The sequence below is a fragment of the Eriocheir sinensis genome, unplaced genomic scaffold (assembly GCF_024679095.1).
Source record: "Eriocheir sinensis breed Jianghai 21 unplaced genomic scaffold, ASM2467909v1 Scaffold915, whole genome shotgun sequence".
Lineage (NCBI taxonomy): Eukaryota > Metazoa > Arthropoda > Malacostraca > Decapoda > Varunidae > Eriocheir > Eriocheir sinensis.
The window spans coordinates 15,830-31,110 of record NW_026112292.1 but is presented as its reverse complement, the minus strand read 5'-3'; the positions used below and the strand labels follow the sequence as shown (position 1 = coordinate 31,110).

The 15,281-nt window shown below is 48.8% G+C and overlaps 1 protein-coding gene across 1 annotated transcript in view; it reads right to left on the bottom strand.

Moving 5' to 3' along the window:
- The window catches only part of LOC126994905 (relaxin receptor 1-like), a gene marked incomplete at its 5' end in the record, with an annotated part of 33,991 nt that extends 18,911 nt beyond the window's left edge, over positions 1-15,080 (bottom strand). The window contains 6 exons of the mRNA XM_050854176.1: positions 6,681-6,842; positions 9,409-9,599; positions 10,580-10,712; positions 13,437-13,584; positions 13,893-14,038; positions 14,919-15,080. Coding sequence (XP_050710133.1) covers positions 6,681-6,842; positions 9,409-9,599; positions 10,580-10,712; positions 13,437-13,584; positions 13,893-14,038; positions 14,919-15,080 — 942 coding nt within the window. The remainder of the gene's footprint in view (positions 1-6,680; positions 6,843-9,408; positions 9,600-10,579; positions 10,713-13,436; positions 13,585-13,892; positions 14,039-14,918) is intronic.
- Positions 15,081-15,281: the final 201 nt, after the last annotated feature.

Below are 15,281 nucleotides of genomic sequence, written 5' to 3'. Positions count from 1 at the left end.
ACATCATGATCTGAAAGTGGTGGGAATGAAATATTTAAACCCGTGGTCTCAAGTTATAGCTATGGGTGTTGGAATTATCTTGTTGAACATTTGACTCTGAAGGGGAATTTCCAATATCAAGGTCCAAAGATCAGGGAATTACTTTCAGACGATCACTGTGAACTTCTAGACTGACTCCGCTAATATTTATGGGAGCGGCTATATGCGATAGCCAATCCTCCCAGTTATCGTGGAGATCGTTCACGATAGGCCTCAGGACCTGTAAGATTTTCCTATTAGCCCTCTCCGCCAACCCATTAGCAGCTGGGTGGTAAGCTGTGATGAAGGATTGCGTGATGTTAAACTGAGCGCATAATTCGCTCAATACTGAGTTCCTAGACTCGGTGCCATTGTCACTCAAAAGAATTCGAGGAGACAAATGTGGACACAACACGTGAGTCACGAGGGCATGGGCCACGCGTGTGGCTGTCTTGTCCTTGAGAGGCGCTAGAACTAGAAACCTAGAGAACTGGTCGACGCACACCAATAAGTAGCGCGAACCATGTTGGCTCTGGGGGAGCTGTAGTAAGTCTATATTAACAACATCCCATGGCGCCTCTGGTACTGGGTATTGCAACATGGGTGCTGGCCCTTTTACGGACCCCTTGTGCTTAGCACAAACGACGCAATGTGCGACATGTTTTTCTACATCAACCCGTAATGTGGGCCAGTAGAATTTTCGTCTGGTGACAGATATCGTCTTGTCTCTTCCTGGGTGACCCGCAATGGGTGTGTTATGGACCAGCTTAAGCGTCACGGTGACGTATTTGTCTGGGATGACCAGTTGGTCTATATGTACCGGTTTGGTTGGCCATGACCTACAAAGGAGGTTGTCCTCTGATAGGAAGAATTGTGAAAAGGGAACTGGCAATTCAGGAAGGTTTGATTCGTCTCCCGACTTGAGGGCGTAAATTAACCTCTTCCACACAGGGTGGTCTCGCTGAGCAGTGTGTAGCTCAGGTAAAGTGAAGTTGTGGATGACCTCTGGGGTGGTAATCGCGCCTATCGGAATATTCCGAGATAAGGCATCTGCGACCACATTTGTTTTCCCGGTGATATATTTTATCTCCGGATTGTATGCTTGGATCGTTAAGAACCATCTTGCCAGACGACCGTGTAGGTTTTTTCCCTTGAAAAGATCAGTTATGGCCGCGTGGTCCGTATACACCACAATTATGTACCCCATCACTATGTCACGAAAATCCTTCAGAGCCCACACAATGGCAAGAGCCTCTAGGTGGGTAACAGAATAGTTCTTTTCCGGAGCTGTTAGTACTCGACTGGCGAACGCTATCATATGCTTTTTGCCGGACTTGTCTGTTTGCATCAGAGCGGCTCCTAGTCCACTAGCCGAAGCGTCGGTACAAAGCTGAAAGGGGTCCTTGAAATCCGGAAAGACAAGGACCGGAGCCTGTGTAAGCGCTTTCTTTAAATCCTCAAAGCTCGTTTGTTGAGCTGGGAGCCACTGAAATGGTACGTCTTTCTTTAATAGATGGGTTAGGGGACTCGCGCGTGCTGCGAAGTCCTTTATGAAAGACCGTACCTTGTCCACAGACGTTGGATGAGGGAACTCGGCAATAGCTTTTATTTTGTCGTCCACTGTGTGGATGCCGAATTCGTCCACGACATGCCCCAAGAACTTGATCCGAGGCTTTAAAAATTCACATTTGGTGATTTTGAGCTTTAATCCGACCTCTTGAAGTCTGTGTAGGACTGCTTTTAGTGTTTCCATGTGTGCATGCACGTCTTTACTTGCTATGATGATGTCGTCTAAATACACATAGACAGAGTTGCCCAGCAATTCACCAAAAATACTGTTAATTGTCCTTTGGAAGGTCAAGGGAGCTCCTTTGAGCCCGAACGGCATCCTCTTCCACTCATAGTGGCCATGAGGCGTGCTGAAAGCCGTTATTTCATGTGACTCGGGGGCCATGGGCAGTTGCCAGTAGCCACTGACCAGATCAAGACTCGTAAAGACTTTATTTCCTCTACCGAGACACATCAGAAGATCTCTAAGAAAGGGAAGCGGAAAATGATCATCCACGGTCGCGGTGTTCACACGCCGGAAATCAATCACAGGACGATAAGAACCGTCTTTCTTTGGAACCAGAAACAAGGGTGAATTCCACGGGGAAGTCGATTCTTTGATGACACCTTGTTCTAACATTTCAGAGAAAAGTTGTTGCACGACCTCCCTCTGACTGTGGGGGAGCTTGTACGCATTGATATATACAGGATTTGTATTGGGTTTTAACTTAATGTGGTGTTCAGCACACTGCGTAACTCCAAGCGGCTCGCCTGGTAGAGCAAGCGCCCCCCTATAATGTTACAGTAGCTGGAATAAGGTTGGCTTAATTTCGGAATAGTGTGCAACTTTTAGGAATGCCTCTAAATTAGCTGTGTCTTGTTCGGGAGAAGCCTGACACGCCGAGGTTATGCCTGAAACTTGGGCTGAAGGGTATTCAGCTGGTTCCGGGGCGACATTTCTCCCATACACTAGACACTGGCATAATCTAACACCGTGTTTTAAGGATACAGGGGATCCAGACGTGTTTATTACCAATGCCTCTGCAAAACCTCCCTCCTTGACTGTCGCGAGAGTCACCTCCACCGTCACGCGGTGTGTATGTGAGGCTCCGTCGATACACACATCACTGCCCGTTGGAGGGGCGTTAGGCAAACGGATTTTAACAAGTTTTGCAGCACGATCCGGAACTATTTGAGGACCTTCTACGACTGCCATTACTGTCCGCCACAAGTCTGCAATGTTTTCGTGTGGTTTGACCGTAAGAGGTGACACTTGGGCGGTGGCAGTCCCTGAGTGTGTGGTGGGTTGGTCATTTTCCCCCTCTGAGGGTGGGATTACAGGTGACAGAGGCGATGGATTTACTGTCCCCTGTATGCGTCGGCCTTGATACACGATCGCGTTGCTTTCAGGGTTTATGGTTATGTGCAGGTCTTTCATGGCGTTTAATCCTAAGATCCCATCCACAGGTAAGGCAAACCTGCTAGAGACATAAAAGAAATCTCGAAAGGGACATACTTTTTCATGTAAGCTGACTGTTAGTGGTACTCGCCCAATGATTCCCAAAGTGGTGCCCGTCACGCCTACCACATTCAGGTCGTTCTCTTGGAGCGGCCAATTTTCCCCACTCGCCTGTCGTGTCAGTGACCTGTAAGCGGAGTCAGAGATGACATTGACTGTCGCACCTGTGTCAACCGCTAAGGTGAGTGAAATTTTGCCCACCTTGCAAGGGAGGGCAATTATGCTTGTCCGTCCCAAGGTGGCAATGACGGAGTCAAGTTCCTCCCAATTAGTATTGTCCTTAAGGGACACTTGGATGTACGCCTTGGGGCTGTCTCGAAGTCATGTCTTTTTATTCTGAGAAGAGGAGTGTGGTTTACTGTCCGCCGAGGACTTGTACTTCTGTTCTTCCTTGGCCTTTTGTATTGCAGAACAGCTGTCTGAATCATGAAAACAAAACAAAAGGCAGTCTTCCGCTGATGGTGCGGCCTAGGGTTCCTGTGTGATGAATGATGCGCGCCACTGTAACCTCCTGATCTCCTATCAGAACCCTATCTTGAATGTGTTGATTCCCTACGTTTCGCGAAGCAAGAATGTTCAGAATGTCCTGATTGCTTGCAAAAACTACAGGTGAGAGAGACCTTACTTTGAGCCTGCAATGCTGCGGCTGTTGCGAGAGGTTGATGGTGAGGGTGTCCTTGAACCTTGAGTGGGTTGTAAGTATTCAGACGAACCCGGGGGTGAATGAATTCTGCGGCCTGGAATTGATAAATAATGAGTGCCTGAACATAAGATTACCTTAGTAGATTCATCGGTTTTGGTATCGTATTCCGTACCCTCTTCGTCTGTGGTCTGTGTTAAATGCATAAAAGTGTCGCCGAGTTTAGCGAGAGTGTCTTTGATCATACTATGGATTAAATCATTTACAAAATAGGAGCATATTTTGATAGCTGTAAATAATAACCAATAAACGGGTATGAATTAATAGTTTGCGCCGAAACCCTAAAAAACAAGAAAGAATGGCTAGCAAGGTGCCAGTTAGACGTAATAGAAGTTAAGGATATAATGGAATGCCATGATGTTACGGTTATATGAAAAAAATAACTCTATAAACACTGTGGTATTTTGAGTATACCATTGAAGCTCACGTTTTCTCTCGAGCGGCGAAAAGAAAACGGAGGCAGGGCACACTGATGAAGATTAACTTTGATCAGGGAACTCACACTATACTCAATATACTCGCTAGCAAACAATAAGAAAGAATCAATATCTTATGCGAATGAATGTTACTCTCACAATTATGACTGATTAACAGTGTTAGGAACACAGAAATAAAAAGGTCGTACCTCTGCACGGAATAATACTGAAATAAGCCGAGCCGGCATATTTTGATAAGAAGGGAATATCCACAAATACCAAGATTAATCAGCTGATGTAGTGGAGAGGGCGAAGGTTTGTGACGCCCTGGGGTACGTCCAGTCGTTGGAGTCGCGTTGGGAAACCTCGGCCTCGGCAACAACGGCAGTGAGAGATGAGGGAAGGGCGGACATCGGATGACTCGTAATGGCTGCTGGAAACTGCTGACCCAGAGATTTGAGCGGCCGCGGTTGGGTGCCGGAACACTGCCGCCAGGCGTAGGACGGCTGCGGCGTTCTCGTTATATTGAGAGATGGGCCGCGGTGGCAGATAAGACGACTTGGGTGTGTAACCTCTTGATAAGACGCCTTGCAGGAAACGGTAGTGGTAACTGCTTGGAGTCACCGGGAGATGCCCGCGGGTACCCTTGCTGACTGTTTGCCGGAAGAGGTTTGGGCCGATGCTCCCGGCAGCGGCGGTGGTGCCGCCAGCTGTGGTGCGAGGGGCATGTGGGTTGTTCCAAGGTCAGCGGGGCGTGCCTCCTCCTTTCTGGTGTGAATACTTCTCCCGTATCGTGGAGTGGCTTGCAGTGCTCGTAGCAGTGCTGGCTTGAAGCGGAGGAGCGGCTTGTACATTGTGGCCATCGCTTTCGGCTGCGTAGGCCTGTTGGTGGCTCGAGGCTTGTAGGCTTGATGCCTGTAGTGTTGCCGCGGGTGTGCTCGGGTCTTGTAGGCTTGACGCCTGTAGAGTTGCCGCGGGTGTGCTCGGGGCTTGTAGGCTGGACGCCTGTAGTGTTGCCGCGGGTGTGCTCGGGGCTTGTAGGCTTGACGCCTGTAGAGTTGCCGCGGGTGTGCTCGGGGCTTGTAGGCTGGACGCCTGTAGTGTTGCCGCGGGTGTGCTCGGGGCTTGTAGGCTGGACGCCTGTAGAGTTGCCGCGGGTGTGCTCGGGGCTTGTAGGCTGGACGCCTGTAGTGTTGCCGCGGGTGTGCTCGGGGCTTGTAGGCTGGAAGACTGTAGTGTTTACGCGGGTGTGCTCGGGGCGTGGAGGCTGGACGCCTGTAGTGTTGCCGCAGGTGTGCTCGGGGCTTGTAGGCTGGACGCCTGTAGTGTTGCCGCGGGTGTGCTCGGGGCTTGTAGGCTTGACGCCTGTAGTGTTGCCGCGGGTGTGCTCGTGGCTTGTAGGCTGGACGCCTGTAGTGTTGCCGCGGGTGTGCTCGGGGCTTGTAGGCTGGACGCCTGTAGTGTTGCCGCGGGTGTGCTCGGGGCTTGTAAGCTTGACGCCTGTAGAGTTGCCGCGGGTGTGCTCGGGGCTTGTAGGCTGGACGCCTGTAGTGTTGCCGCGGGTGTGCTCGAGGCTTGTAGGCTGGACGCCTGTAGATATATATAACTTGTAGCTGACGTCTGGAGAGAGCTTGTAGCTGGCGCCTGGTGAGTTGCTTGTAGCTGGCGCCTTGTGAGGGGCTCGTAGCTGGCGCCTGGTGAGTTGCTTGTAGCAGGCGCCTTGTGAGGTGATCGTAGCTGGCGCCTGGTGAGCTGCCGCGGACGGCTGGTGCGTTGCCGCGGACGGCTGGCTTGTGACTCCTTCCTTCCTTGTACGCCTGTCCCCGGAGTTTGTTGGTGAGTTCTCGTGGCTTGGAGCTTGGAGGAGAACGAGGTAGCGAAGGCACAGGCACGGTGGTGACCGCTGCCAACCAAATGTAACGGGCTTGTCGGGGGGCGTTTAAAGGGCGTTGATTAAGACTTCAGCTTTCTTAAGGCGAATATATTCGTAGCCTATGTGCAGGAGCGTCGGAGCGAGAGCGACTGTCGTTGTGTGTCAGTCGGACTCTCGTGAAGGAGTGACGAGTTACAGGTTGGAAAATAATTGTTACAACTGGTCACGTACGTCAAGGTGACCTCTGCGCACCATGAAATGCGAAGTATACAAAACTGAGACGGTAAACACTGACGGACGACATTCCTATAAGGTGGCGTGATCTATCTGTCGTGGGTTTTTTCCATTGGCAATTGTATGCCTTATTCGTGGTGATATTGAATAATAATAATAATAATACATTGATATCCTACTATAACACACACACACACACACACACACACACACACACACACACACATTCACACACACACACACACACACACACACACACACACACACAAACACACACACACACAATGCGGCCTGTAAGGAACCTGCCTTTCTGCGTGTGTGCCTGTGTACCCGTGTGTACCTGTGTACTCATGTGCACCCGTGTGTACTCACCCGTGTCCTGGCGCGGCACCCACACACACAGACACACGCCGCGGCCTGTGAGGAACCTGCGTGTCTGAGACCTGAACTTGGTGGTGGTGAAGGTGTAGAGGAAGGGGTTGAGGGCGGAGTTGATGGGCAGCAACACAACCACCACATAGGCGTAGAGCTCGGCTGTGGGTGAGAGCGGTGGCGTGTTGATAGGTGGTGGTGGTGAGTGGTGGTGGTGGTGGTGGTGATGAGTGGTGGTGGAAGTGGTGGTTGTGGTGGTGGTGAGTGGTGCTGGTGGTGGTGGTGGTGGTAGTGGTGGTGGTGGTGGTGGTGGTGGTGAGTGGTGGTGGTGGTGGTGGTGGTGGTGAGTGGTGGTGGTGGTGAGTGGTGGTTGTGGTGGTGGTGAGTGGTGGTGGTGGTGGTGGTGGTGAGTGGTGGTGGTGGTGGTGGTGGTGAGTGGTGGTGTTGGTGGTGGTGGTGGTCGTAGTGGTGGTGGTGCTGGTGGTGGTGGTAGTGGTGGTGGTGAGTGGTGGTGGTGGGGGGTTGGCGGTGGTAGTGGTGGTAGTGGCGGTGGTGGTAGTGGTGATGCTGGTGTTGGCGGTGGTAGGGGTATTTTTTTTTCAGCACAGAGCAACTCAAGGGGAACGAAAATAAAATGTAGAAAAAAAAGCCCGCTAACTGTTGCTCCCACAAAGCGAAAAGTATAGTGAACAGAAGAGGGGTCAATTTCGGATGGAGAAGTGCCTTGATACACTCTTCTTTAAAGAGGTCCAGTCATAGGCAGGAGGAAATACAGACGAAGGAAGTCTGTTCCAGAGTTTACCAGTGAAGGAGATGAAAGAATGGAGATTCTGGAGATCTTGCTAAATGGTTTGGACATTATAGGGATGAGCTTGAGTAGAAAGTCCTGTTCAACGGGGCCGCCGGAGGGGGGTGGAATACAGTTAGAAAGTTCAGAAGAGCAGTAGCATGAAAATATCGATAGAAGACAGAAAGAGATGCAACATGGCGGCGGAATTTAAGAGGTAGAAGACTGTCAGTGAGAGGTAGGAAACTGATGAGACTCTGTCCGAGAGAGCTGTGTGAGTGTAGCCCCCCCCCCCCACACACACACACACGTGAGATGCATATTTCATACGAGGGCGGATAAGGCACTTATAGAGGGACAGACTCTGTGCGGGAGAGAAGACCTGGCGGAGACGATACAGAACGCCCAACCTCGAGGAAGCTGAATTAGTAAGAGAGGAGATGTGAAGTTTCCAGTTGAGATTTTGAGCTGAGGATAGACCGAGGATGTTTAGTGTAAAGGAAAGTGACAGCTAAGTGTTGTCGAAGAATAGGGGATAGGTGTTTGGAAGATTGTGTCGTGTTGATAGGTGGAGAAACTGAGTTTTTGAGGCATTGTAGGACATAAGGTTCCTTTTACCCCAATCGGAACTGAAAGCAAGGTCTGAGGTTAAGCGTTTTGCAGCCTCCAGTCTGGAGTCTTGCAATTCTTGTTGTGAGGATCTTCTGTTGAAAGAAGTTGCATAATGCAGAGTGGAGTGGTCAGCGTATGAGTGGATAGGACAGTTTGTTATGGAAAGATCACTGATGAATAACAGGAAGATAGTGGATGATAGGACAGAGTCCTGTGGGACATCACTGTTGATAGGTTTAGGGGAAGAACAGTGACCGTCTATCACAGCAGAGATATTACGGCCGGAAAGGAAAATATAGATAAAGGAACAGAGAGAAGGATAAAATCCGTATGAGGGCAGTTTAAAAAGCAAAGTTGTGTCAGACTCTATTGAAAGCTTTCGATATGTCTAGCGCAACTGAGAAAGTTTCACCGAAACGGCTAAGAGAGGATGACCAAGAGTCAGTAAAGAGAGCAAGAAGATCGCCAGAAGAATGCCCCTTGCGGAACCCATACTGGCGATCAGACAGAAGATCAGAAGTGGAAAGGTGACTTTGAATCTTCAGGTTAAGGATTGATTCAAAAGCTTTAGACAGGAAAGTAAATGTGGTGGTAGTGGTGGTGGTAATGAGTTATTGTGGTGAAGATAGGGTTTAATGAATATTGGTGGTGGTGGTGGAATTGAAGGTAAGATATCGGTGAGGGTGAAAATATAAGTGGTGGTGGTGGTGGTGAGTCGTGTTGTTGAGTGGTGGTGAGGATGGCGTGGAGAAGACTGAGGAATTGGTGGATGTAGATTTGGTGGAGGGAGTTGAGTGTGGTGGCGGCGATGACGAGGAGTCGTGGTAACGGAAGTGGCGTCATGTTTTAGTTATGGTGGTAAAAATGATGAAATGTCTATAGTGATGATAGTGATGGTGATTGCATAAAACTCATCAATATTTAGAAATTGAAGGATTAAGATGTTTCTTTTTTAGGAGCAGCGAGTAGCGGGCTTTTTTTATTATTGTTTTCTTTTTTTGTGTGCCCTTGAGCTGCCTCCTTTGTTGTAAAAAAAAAAAAAAAAAAAAAAAAAAAGAGGGGAGAGTGAGAGGTAGAGGTGAAAAGACAGGTAAAAAGGGAGGCAAGGAGAAGAGGCGGAAAAGTATGTTGGCTGTAGTTGGGGTGGTGGTGGTTGTGGTGTTGGTGGTGGAAGTGCTGGTGGTACCCTTAGTATGAATGGTGGTGGGATAATTAGTGGTGATAATGGTTTAATACTAACATAAAATACTTAAATATAGCTTTATTAACACCCCCGCCACTCCCCCCCCCCCCCCCCCCCCACACACACACACATGTGATAACACCCACGTTTAATGTCCACCTCCGCGATAGCCATGATGCGCAGGACTATGATGGGCGTCCAGCAGAGACAGTCGGTGAAGACAATGAAGAAGAAGCGCATCGCGAACTCGCGGTCCCCGAGCGAGAGTGGCGTGTTGGCTCTGGTGCGTCTGATGCTGCAGAACATGCCCGTGTACGAGACCAGGATAAGGACCACACTGGGGAGGGAGGGGGGAAGAGGCGGGGATGAGTACTGCAGGGAGTAACTGCAGGAGGAGGAGGAAGGAATAGGAGATAGGACGACGGGGAGGGGGACTAGATAAAGATGTAAGTTTGTAGAATCAAGACTACGATCAGAGACAAAAAGAAAAGGGAGGATAATAGACGAGCAGAGTAAGTGATACGGTTTGAGGGAGGTGTCGCGTGGAATTTGTAAAAGTGAAATAACAACAACAACAACAACAACAACAACAACAACAAAAACAACAACATCAACAACAACAACAACAAATCAGCGAGCAATGCAGGAAAAAAAAATATCACTGAATATATAGACAGAAATATAAAGTTGAAAGAATGTAAGACGAGAACACCAACGAAATGGAAAAGGGTGACCAGAACAAAACAAATTACATGCAAATATACCAAAAGAAGATGAGGAACATCAGATAAAATTATATATTGAAAGATAATTATTAAAATAGCTGGAAGAGAGAGAGAGAGAGAGAGAGAGAGAGAGAGAGAGAGAGAGAGAGAGAGAGAGAGAGAGAGAGAGAGAGAGAGAGAGAGAGAGAGAGAGAACCTACTCCTCTTCAAATATTTACATCACCATTTACTCCTCCCTTCTATCCTTCGTGCCTCCCTTCTTGCTTTATTCATTAACTGCCTCCCTGACTTTCTTGCCCACCTTTACAGGTTTCTCCCTTTCCCAATGCCTACCACTTTATCCCTCATATCCTTTCTACCTCCATCCCTCCCTCACCTTTCCTCTCCTTCCTTCACACCCTTACCATCAGCCTCCCAAACTCTCCCTTCACCTTCTTACCCTCTTCTCCCCTTCCTCCCTCCCTTATGCACATCACCAACACCCCTCCTGCTCACCTTCTTCCACTCCCCACACTCTCATTTCACCTTCCCTCTCACACCTTTCAATTCATACCTTCTATCCCTTTCCCCCTCATTCCGTCCCCCCACTCACCCCAGCTGGTTCAGGCCCACGAAGAGGAGCCCCGAGTACAGCCAGCCAGGCACCCAGGGGTCATCCAGGTGGAGAGGGAAACACAGGCCGTTGGTGCCGTAGAAACGCTGCTGGTGCCCTTGGTAGTACAGCACTGGAACACAGGGACACACACTGATACGTGTTGTAGGAGAATAAAGGAAGGTGTGGTGGAGGCAAAGGAGAAACACGAAGAAGAGTCAGGCTGTGAAGGAAGATGAGGAGGGATGAAGAAGAGGGAGGTTGTGAAGGAAAAGGAGTTAAGAGGAAGAGGAAGAGGAGAATCAAAAAGAGGAAGAAGCACAGGCCGCTGAAGCCATAAAATTGCTGCTGCTGCTGCTGCTGTTGTTCTCGTTAGTGCAGCATTGGAACACGGGGTCACGCACATACATGCATCCATACATACAGACCAGAAATGCACAATCTTTAGTGCCACTAGGGTCACAATATCAGAGTAACAAGTAATTCAGGACCGCAGGCAAGGTTTTAGAGACACCAGCTTAATAAATTATGGAATTTGAGGTCCATTTTTTTTTTTTTTCAATGTTTTCTTAATGTGGTGTCTGACACTGTGATGCAGGGTACACGCTTCTTGATGTTGGGGCCAAGCTTGGTGTTTACCAGTCGCAAGCAGAGCAATTGTTCGTTACTAACTATATTTCGAATGTTCGGCTTGATGCGATAAGGCAGACTTAACATTTGTTCACATGTATACGTGAAGCCGAATAAGCTTGCTTAAATAGCAAAGATCGATATTGATCTTTAGAAGAAACAAAACTATAATTGAATAATATTGTAATTTAACAAGTTTCTAACATGTTGGTTGTCAATCACTTAGTTACTCACTCTGGTAATTTCAGGGTCGATCACACTTCTTGCTTCCTCTTTGTGTTATGTATTTTCAGGTACTTTTACAACTGGTGGCAATATTTTCCTCATAACATTGTTTTACCTTTTTTACACTACTTTTTTTTTTCTCGCCGTCCGGTTTCATGATAATTTCAGCAATTATCAAGAGTTTGGAATCCTTTTTCACTTAATCAACATTTTTTTTTCCAGAAAAGAATGAATGATTTCGCTGCTGAACCACAGTAAACTTTAATGCGGTTTTGTCGCTTTTCATATAATCAAATATAATAAATTATGTTATTGAAATATATGTACCCAACTACCCTCCTACGGATTCTATCCCTCTCTCTGTAGTACTTTCATCTCGTTTCCTTTCCGGCGGTTCACTGTTCTTCCCCTATACCTATCAATAGTAGTGTCCCGCAGTGCTCTGTCCTCTCTCCCACTCTCTTTCTGTTGTTCATTGATGAGGTTTCCAAAACAAACTATTATATCCACTCGTACGGCGATGACCCTACTCTTTGCTACTGAATAGGAACTACATGATTCCAGGCTGGAGGCCACAGAACGCTTAAAACCTCATACCTTACTATCATTTATGATAGGGGTAAAAAGAACTTGGTGTCCTTCAATTCCTCAAAAATTATATTTATCCACCTATCAATTCGACACAATCTTCCAAATACCTTTCTTCTATTCTTCAATAACCATCAGCCGACATTTTCTTCTACAATAAACATTATCGGCTCATCCTCAACACAATCTCAACTGGAAACTTCATAGCTCCTCTCTCACTGAACCAGTATTCTTGAGGGTTGGGTATCGTCTCCGCCAGTTCTTTTCCCTTCACAGATGCTATCCATATTCAGGTGACTTGCCCGACCTCAAATAGTTTTCTTTTTTTTTACGTGTTCGCCTATAGCGCTGGTAGGCTATTTTTCAAGGGCCTGGTGGTCGGCCCAAGCTCGTCATGACGCAGGCAATTTTTATAGTGGTGTAATTTATTCTTGGCTCATGCTGCTCCCCGGAATTGATTATTGATTCACTTGGACGGTTTCTTCTAGAGTCGGGGTTGATGTGTGGTCTTCAGGACAGCATGTGGGTCGTCTTAGGCCACTCGGTGGTGACTGAAAAATTCCAGGTGTTTGCGGATTCGAAAACGCGTCCTCCAGCACGCGGTGAGTGTGGGGCCCGCACGCTAACCACTCAGCCACCGCCTACCGCATCTCATGTGTGGAGGGGCTCCACACACACGCTCCCCTCCTCTTATTGACAGTCTTCTACCTCTTAAATTCCGCCTCCATGTTGCCTTTCTTTCTATCTTCTATCGATATTTTCATGCTGACCGCTCTTCTGAATTTGCTAACTGCATGCCTCCCCCCTTCCTGTGGCCCCGTTGCACTCGACTTTCTATTCTAGTTCATCCCTATACTGTCCAAACACCTTATGCAAGAGTTAACCAGCATCTTCATTGTTTCATCCCTTACACTGGTGAATTCTGGAACAGCCTTCCTTTGTTTGTATTTCCTCCTGCCTATGACCTGTCCTCTTTCAAGAGGAGTGTATCAAGACACCTCTCCACTCTGAATTGACCTGTCTTTTGGCCACTTTTTAAGAGCAAGGATTAGAGGATTTTTGTATTTACACTTTCTTTTTGTTGCCCTTCAGCCGCTTCCTTTGCTGAAGTAAAAACATTCTGGTGCGTAAGTTAGTGCATAAATAAAAGTAAGAAAAGCCGGAAGAATGGCGAAAAAAGTCAGGAGAGTAGGTAAGGAATTAAGGAAAGTGAAGGAGGAGGAGGGAGATGAGGTGGAAAAAAAACTGAACATGAGTTAAAGGAAGCAGAATAGAACGAACTGCATGAAGAGGTTGAACAGGAGTAGAAAAAAAAAGGAGTAAAAAATGTAAACGTTAGGAGGCGGAGGAGGTGACTCCCAAAGAAGCAAGACGAGCAGAGTCTACAGAGGAAAGTGTTTGCTAAGCAGCGTACCGGGAGTTAGAGCCAGACTGAGGCCAAGGAGCCAGATGAGGGAGAGTGCCATCTTGGCACCGCCCAGGGACAGCTTGGGTGCCGCGAGCGGCCACGTGATGCACAGCCACCGTTCCACAGACATGAACGACAGGATGAGCACAGACACCTGCGGGGAGAGGTCACACACACCTGTTGCTCACTGTACTGTCACCACCACACACCTGTCAGCCCCCCCCCCCCCCCCCCCACACACACCACCACCACCACCACTATTGACACCATATATGATCGACAGGATGAGAGCAGATACACAGTTACGGCGCGCACCCACACCCACACCCACACTTAAACACACACACACACACACACACACACACACACACACACACACACACACACACATCCTTACCACCACCGCCACCACCAAGGAACAAAACTCGACAACTCACACCACTCCTTTGACCTGAGCCTGACCTCTGTTGACGTCATGGCGAGGACCCCGGTGAAGGTGCACTGCCAGGAGGTCATCCAGTAGTAGGCGTGGTCACTGTAGCTGCTGCGGAACTCCAGGTCCTTCACGGCGATCACCAGCAGGTAGACGCCGGTGAGCAAGTCAGCCACTACAGAGGAGACGAGGTGAGGCGACGGGGAAGAGGAGGGATGGGGAAATTTGGGGAGACGGAGAGAGATGACTTTCGCCGGTTAGCAGGTCAGCCACTATACAGGGGAGGCGAGGTGAGGCGACGGGGAAGTGGAGGGATGGGGAAATTTGGGGAGACGGGGAGATATGACTGACGCCGGTGAGCAGGTCCGCCACTACAGGGTGAAGCGACAGGGAAGTGGAGGGATGAAGAGATTTGGAGAGACGGGAAGATGGGAAGATTCGGATATGAGGATGGAGAGATGAAATGATGGCGAGATAAAGGGATAGTGGAACAGAGCGATAGGTCAAGGGTGAAGGGGTGTAGAGATAAGGGAATGGTGAGATGAAGGGATTGAGAGATGGAAGTAGAGGTAGAGGGAGTTAAGAAGAGGTCACAAGGGATGGTGGGATGAAAAGTAGTGAGATGAAGGTTGGAGGTGCAGAGGAAGGGAGGAGTGGAGGAATAGTGCATGGACTGGAGGAATGAATTAACATAAAGTCCATTACTCACCATTGCCAGGGTTTACTATTGTTTTTGCTAAATCATTTGAAAACCGCCAAATGAAGTTAAAATCCCTTTGCTCGTTACCTCATTGCGACTAGAATGCATTGAACATTCCCTAACCAAAGCATAGAAAGCGCCATTATTTTCTCCCTCTTCAACCTTCCACTTTTACTGCCATTAAGACCAGCACTACCACCGCCACCAACACCACTACCACTATACCCAACCATCACCACCACTAACACCACCCAATCACCACCACCACCACCACCACCATGACGTCCACCACGACCATTGCTACTACCCAACCACCATCACCGATGCCACCACCACCACCACCTCCACCACTCACCGGCAAGGTTTCGGATAAAGAGCGACAGTATCTTGTTGTCGTCCCTGGAGAACACACGCCCACCCAGCACCATCAGGTTACCGAGGAGGGTGAACGTCGCCACCAGCCACACCCCGACGCGCAGCTCCACGCGGACGAGGAGGTGCTGGAACGACGACACACCTGCGGGGAAGAGGAGGGGAAGGTGCAATACGGGGTTGGGATGGCAGGTGTGTAGGGGGGGGGAATGGTGACGGGAGTTTCGAGGTGACATTTGTGTGTCGGCATCACAAAATACTCCCCCTCTCCTAGAGCTCAGCAACAACTGATAAGCTACATCATGCACAACCTCAACCAATCATAGGGTCGGAGATAGGGCATGGC